This window comes from Pipistrellus kuhlii, unplaced genomic scaffold (assembly GCF_014108245.1).
Source record: "Pipistrellus kuhlii isolate mPipKuh1 unplaced genomic scaffold, mPipKuh1.p scaffold_m20_p_74, whole genome shotgun sequence".
NCBI classification, from domain to species: Eukaryota; Metazoa; Chordata; class Mammalia; order Chiroptera; family Vespertilionidae; genus Pipistrellus; species Pipistrellus kuhlii.
The window spans coordinates 53,334-60,064 of NW_023425578.1; the positions used below are offsets into that span (position 1 = coordinate 53,334).

Sequence of the window (6,731 nt, forward strand, 5' to 3'; positions counted from 1 at the left end):
TGTGAGAAACACCGGAACCCTCAACCCCAGAGGACTCCACCGGGCAGAGCCGGCCTCGGGAGGGGCAGCTCCACGGCTGGGCCAGGGCACCTGTCTGTCCCCAGAGCACGGGTCCTGGCAGCGGGAGGCAGCGCCCTTGGGGGAGGGGGGAGAAATCCCTGGGGAGGCTGTGGCTGAGGCCAGATGGAGCATGAGGAACAGGAGCCCTGGCCGGCACTCCTGTTTCCCTAAACAGGTCTCCCCTCACGGCACCTTTTCTTGGGAATGAGCTTTCACCTGACCCAGCTGGGCTCAGTGGCTCAATGGTTGAGTGTAGACCTAAGAAGCAGGGGTCACAGTTCACTTCCGGTCAGGGCACAGGCCCAGGTTGCAGACTCGATCCTCAGTAGGGAGTGCAGGAGGCAGCCATGCATGATTCTCATCATTGATGGTTCTCTCCCTCCCTCTCTGAAGTCAACTTTTTTTAAATTTATTATTTATTTTTTTTTAGCACGCAAATCCGCCCTCTTGGACCTGTTCAGGCTGGTCCTCTAGTCCCAGGGACAGGATCTGTTTCCTCTGGGGAAGGGGCCCGGTCGCCGAGGACAGCCGGGCGCTCCCTCGGGAAAGCTGGCTCGGCTGGTGTGGACCCGGGCATGGGCACCCAGGAGCCAGGGGCGCCCTGTCCCACGGGGAGCGTGGCCGCTGGGCGAGCAGCGCTGCCTCCCCCTGGCCCTGGGCCCTGGGTTCAGCCTGCGCTGCCTCCTAGGCCTCCTGCACGCTGGCCTGGGCCGGAGAGAGGCGGGAAGGGGAGTAGGGCAAGGATGACCAGGCTCCGTGAACATAAACGACAGGCAGACCCGGGAGACGACGATGCGGCCATTTACTCAGGTCCGGCCGCGGGAGGCTCAGGGCTTCCACTCGATGACCTTGATGGCCACCCGGGCGGCCCGCTGCACGGCCTCGCTGGGGTCCCTCTCCAGGGCCCGGAAGTTGTGCACGTTGGCCTTCAGCATCCTGCGGCCCTCGGGGGCCTCGGCCAGCATGGTGAGGGCCTTGATGGCGTTCAGGCGGGCCTTCTGCAGGGGCGAGAGCAGCAGGCCCAGCAGCGGCTGGATGGCCTCCGCGTCCAGGGCCGCGTACTTGCCTGCGGGCGACCAGCACCAGGCGTTCGGCGGGGGCCTCTGCCCACCTCCTCTCCTCCCCCCCAGGCCTCCCCCAGCCTCGGCCTGCTGTCCTAAGGGAGGTGCCACCTGCTACTGCCGGAGCTCCCTCATCCACCCCCGCGCAGGCCCCTGCACCCCCTCCGCCTCCAGCCCAGTCTGGCCCCGTCCTCTGCTGCCCCTCCAGCCCCCTAACTGGCTTCTCCCCTTCCATCCTGGCAGCTGCCCCTCAACCCCACCCTTACAAGGCAACACAAGGGCCTCCTAACAACATCCAGCCCTGCTGGGTGGGGCTCAGTGGTTGAGCGTCGACCTAGGAACCAAGAGATCGCCAGTTCCTAGTTGTGGGCTCGATCCCCAGTAAGGGGCGTGCAGGAGGCAGCCGATCAATGACTCATCACTGGTGTTTCTCTCCCTCCCTCTCTCTCTCCCTCCCTCCCTCCCTCTCTCCCTCTCTCCCTCTCTCCCTCTCTCCCTCTCTCCCTCTCTCCCTCTCCATTTCTTTCTGAAATAAAACTTAAAAGCTGGGCGGGTAGCCAACACGCTGGCAGGCTGTGGTGACCCCAACACCCCGGCCCCCTCCCGCCCCCTGGGCCCCAGCCGGCCCTCACCTTCCGTGGTCACGGTGGCGTACATGAGGGCGCCGGCGGCGTTGGCCTTCACCTCCTCCACCGAGTCCTGCAGCAGGTGCACCAGGAGGGGGATGACGTCATACCGCCACATCTGCTTCTTGCCCTCCAGGGGGATGCTGGGCAGAGAGGGGAGCGTCAGGGTCTGCTGGGCGGAGCCTGGGAGCAGGGCTGGGACCTGCCACAGGGACACCAGAGGCAGGACTTGTGCTCGGACCATCCCTGAGGTCAGGCCCGGGCCCCGGTGGCCAAGGGACAGTGGACGGGAAGCTGAGCCTCAGTCCCACGCCCGGACCATGGGGGCGCCCGGCCAGGGGCCGCTACAGGTGAGGCCACCCGGAGCCAGGGGCGACGGAGCCTTGCCCTAAGGCCGTGGTCGGCAAACTCGTTGGTCCACAGAGCCAAACGCCAACAGCACCGCACCTGACATTTCTCCGGAGAGCCACGTCTTTTAAATTTAAACTTCGAACGCCACTTCTTCAACATAGACTCGCCCAGGCCGTGGTGCATGTGGCTTGAGTTTGCCAACCACTGCTCTAAGGAATCACAGGGAGACTCCTCCTGTCTCTGTAAGACGCCCGGCTGCCAGGACCGAAGCTGCGAAAACAGCAGCCGCCTCAGGTCACTTTTTAAAATATGTGTTTTTATTCATTTCCAAGAAGAAGGGAGGAGAGAGAGAAACATCCATGACGAGAGAGAACCACGGATCGGCGGCCTCCTGCATGTCCCTGCTGGGGATGGAGCCCACAGCCCGGGCCTGTGCCCTGACCGGGAATGGAACCGTGACCTCCTGGTTCCCAGGTCCACGCTCAAACCCTGAGCCATGCCGGCCGGGCTTTTTGGTCACTTTCAACCCTGGCATCACAGGATGCTGTGAAGATGAACGTGGTGGACTCCGGAGAGCTCGCCCACTGGCCTCCATGGGGAGGTACTGAGTGCTGTGAGATGGGGAGCAGCACCCTGCCCCTGACCGCTCTGCCAGAAGCACTCCTCCCTCAATGCTGCAACACCAGGACATCTCCCCACTGATGTGCTGCTTGTCTCCCAGGGGAGGGGGTGGCACAGAGCTCCTGAACCCGCTGTGAGGCCAGCCAGGGCTGCCACCTGCCCACCTGCTCCCTCCTGTCCTGCCCGCTCCCTCCTGTCCGCCCGGCTGGCCTCACCTGACGGCGATGAGCGTGCGGGCGGCCTTGCAGCGGATGGTGTCGTTGGGGCTGAGCAGCTTCTCCTTGAGAAAGGGCACCACACGGCTGTTGAGCGCCTCGGTGGCGTCCTCCTGCAGGCAGGCGGCCAGCGTGTCCAGCAGGATCGCCTGGATGCTGTCCTCCTCCCGGTGCAGCTTGCGCACCAGCGAGGGGATCAGGCCGCTGTAGACGATGCCCTTGGCCCCTGCAGGATGGAGATCACACTGAGGGGCGCCGTGCCCCCCACGCGGGGCCACGCGGGGTGACAGGCAGGGGCGGGTCCCCGAACACCCAGGACAGTACCAGCCTTTGGTGGCCTATGACTGGGGGCTTCGCTCTTTTTATTGGTTTTAGAGAAAGAAGGGGAGTGAGAGACAGAGACAGAGAGCAACGAGGAGTGAGAATCATGGACCGGCTGCCTCCTGCACACTCCACACTGGGAACGGCGCCCGACCTCCTGGTTCATAGGTGAGCACTCAGCCAAGGGGTGCTAAAGGGTCCCACGGAGGGGCCCCGGGTGTCATGGCCGGGCACTGCGCTGGGGAAGTCCCTCCTGGGGCATGTCTGCCGAGGCTGCCGAGGAGGAGAACCCAGGCCGGGCCTGGTGGCACCCTCGGGCCCAGCTCCCCTGTGCCCAGAGCAGCACACACACACAGGGCAGTAAGCGGGATGCCACCAGGGGGCACAGCCCTGCCCCATGGCGCAGGTGTGGCCGTCACCGTGCCCTGCAGCCCACTGTGCCCTGCCTCCACACCAGCTCACCCGCGGCCCCACAGGGGCGGCCCCACAGGGGCTCCGGGCAAGCACCTCACCCGCCTCCCAGCTACGCGTCTAATTTACTCCAGAGACGAGTAAACAGGTTCATTAGCCTAAAGGTCTCCGAGTGCCAATTAGCGCCGGGGTTCCCTCTTTGAAGCCATCACCCCCGTCTTTTCCTCCTCGGGCTCTCAAAGGGCATCACATGGCAGCCCCGGGGTGAGAGGGGCGAGAGGCCTTCAGCGGCCGGCAGAGCCAGCAGCGCCCGCCGGGGGGCCTCCGGCCGGCTTCCAGCTGGGGCGGGGGAGGAGCAGCCATTTGCTCTCGGGTCACCACGCCAGGAAGAGCGGTTTCCTAACGGCTTAAAGTGCACCGAGCACCATTTCAAAAACAGCCTACGTTGGGCTCCTCGGTGTGCCCGCTGTGTGACCCCGGACAAGGCGCTCGGCCTCTCTGAGCCCGGCCTCCTCACTGCCCGCCTGGTCGGGGTTGCGCGATGCCAATGGGGCAGCAGGTGGGAACGGGCTCTGTGCAAGGGACTGTCTCCGAATCCCACCCACCCGGGGTCCCAGCCGCAAGCAAGATCCTGCGGGGGTGGGCGGGGGAGGGGAGAGATACAAAGGCAGACGCCCTGCCCCACGAGCGCCTCTCGGACAGACCCCTGTCCAACGCCCCCAACGCCCCCTGCTCCCGCTGTGCTTCCCCTGCCCCAGGCCTGGGTCCCTCTCGGCCCAGCTCACCGTGGGGGTGCCCATGCCACTCCCCAGGAAGGCGTCCGCTGGCTGATGAGGGAGAGGGTCCCGGCTGGCACCTGAGCGAGTGAGCGAGGCCCGGGCAGGAGTGGGGGGCGGGAGGAATGTGGGCATCACCATCCAGTCAGGGCTTCCTTGTGGCCTCCCGGCTGTAGGGACTGGCCCTCTAGGGAAACCAGGGACAGGGGCTGCTGCGGAGCCACGGGAGGGCGGGGGGGGGGGGGCCGCGAAGCAGCTTGTGGGGAGGCGGGTCGAAGTCAGAAAGTCGCGATATTGGCCCTGGCCTATTCGGCTCCGTGGATGGAAGATCGGCCTGCAAACAGAAGGGTCCCGGGTTCGATTCCGGTTAAGGGCGCGGACCTTGGTTGCAGGCTCCTCCCCGGCCCAGGCCCTGGTCAGGGCACCTGCAGGAGGCAACCCATCGACGTTTCTCTCTGTCTCTCCCTCTCTCTCAAAATCAGAGGGACAATGTCCTCGGGGGAGGGCTTAAATAAATACATAAGGCAGTGGTCTGGGCGGTCACCACCACCAGGTGAGGGAACCGAGGCCCAGAGAGGCACCTGGGGTGCCCAGGGCCACACAGCGGCTGGGTGGGGCGGCCGGGCCCTCGGCTCCCGGGCCTCCTTTCCCGGCCTCCGCCCGCAGAGTGCCGGGCACGGGGGCCGGCTTGTTTTGAGGCGGAGGGAGGAAATTAAAAATAAAACGCGTGCCGGGTGCGCCTCGCTGCTCGCTCACTTTGCTGCTTCTCAGCTAAAAGGAGCGCCGGGGCCCGGTTATTTATAACTAACCCAGATCGGCGGCGGCGAGCGAGGGGGTGCGTGGGGGGCGCACAGACCCCGAGGAGACGCACCGGAGGGGCCCAGCCGGCCCCTCGCAGCCTGAGAGTTGGCCAGCCCGGGGTAGGGGGTAGGGGGTAGGGGGCAGGACAGGAGGGGCTCACAGCCAGGTCAGCCAGCAAGGGGCCATCTCAGAGGCCCAGAGGCACCAAGCCACCACCGCCGGAGCCTGGCGGGGTGCGGACACTAGGGGGCGCGTCAGCGGGGACCGGTCCTCACAGCACAGGTCGCCACGTGTGGAGGTGAGGGACGCCAGGGTCCCCGGGGCCCGAAGGGGACCTGGGCCTCGGGGGGCTGAAGGGTGAAGGCAGGAGCCACCAGAGTACGGGGAGGCCCTGATTCCGAGTGGCTGGGCGATTGCAGCAGCTGATGAGCCAGAAAGCTCGGCGGGGACTGAGGGTCACCGTGTCCACAGGGGGACCCCCACGTGGGCTGTGCTTTGGGCACTTCCTGGGGGAGGGGCTGACGCCAGCTCCGGGGGCCTTACAGGACCCACAGGGGCGAGAACCGCTGCCGTGGAGCCCAAGAACACTGATAGTTACGTCACGGTTCATCCACGGCGGCAGCATTACAGTTGTGATGTAGCAACGAAAACGATGTTATGGTTGGGGGTCGCCAGAATACGAGGGACTGTACTAAAGGGCCACAGAATTACAAAGGTTGAGAACCACGGCTCTAGGGCAGTGGTCGGCAGACTCCTGAGTCCGCGGAGCCAAATATCAACAGCACAACGATTGGAATTTCCAATGAGAGCCACATTTTTTAAACCGAAACTTCTTCTAACGCCACTTCTTCAACATAGACTCGCCCGGGCAGTGGTATTTTGTGGAAGAGCCACACTCAAGGGGCCCGAGAGCCGCATGTGGCTCGAGAGCCGCGGTTTGCCGACCACGGCTCTAGGGTGTCCCCTTTGGATAGAAAACGGAGGCTCCGCCGGGTCCATCGCCCGAGGGCGCACAGGGCATGGCCGCAAAGCCGGGCCTGAGCTTCCCGTCCGGCCCCGTCCCCTCGGAGGCACCCGAGGCAGGACCTGTGGCACCGCCTTTCTGTTGGCACCGCGGCTGGCCTCCGTGTGGTCCACAGGACGGGCGGGCACGCAGGGGCCAGCCTAACCCAGCCTGGTGCCGTGCCGGGGAGGACACGCACAGAGGCGCCCTGGATGGCTAGCCGCATCCCCCCAGCCGGCACTGTGCCCGGCCTAGGTCCACCTCTGGGTGCCCATCGCCAACCTCTGTCCCGTCCCTGACAGGCTAGGCGGCCCCGTCACAGGTGGGTAATGCCATGGTCTCCATTTCACAGCAGAGGACTCGCACCAGAGAGGTCACGGGATGCTGCTGGGGCCATGGTGTCCGGCGGGCAGAGCCAGATCCCCGCCTCTGTCTCCTGACCACAGATCTGGGGTGGGGCCAACACCCCATCTACCTCTGCCAGC

At 65.3% G+C, this 6,731-nt stretch overlaps 1 protein-coding gene across 1 annotated transcript in view; it reads right to left on the reverse strand.

Moving 5' to 3' along the window:
• Window positions 1–848: 848 nt before the first annotated feature.
• Window positions 849–6,731, reverse strand: part of RSPH14 (radial spoke head 14 homolog) — a 36,645-nt gene continuing 30,762 nt past the window's right edge. The window contains exons 4-6 of the mRNA XM_036422967.2: window positions 2,935–3,160; window positions 1,754–1,890; window positions 849–1,126 (exon numbers count right to left, since the gene is read on the reverse strand). Coding sequence (XP_036278860.1) covers window positions 888–1,126; window positions 1,754–1,890; window positions 2,935–3,160 — 602 coding nt within the window. The 3' untranslated portion in view covers window positions 849–887. The remainder of the gene's footprint in view (window positions 1,127–1,753; window positions 1,891–2,934; window positions 3,161–6,731) is intronic.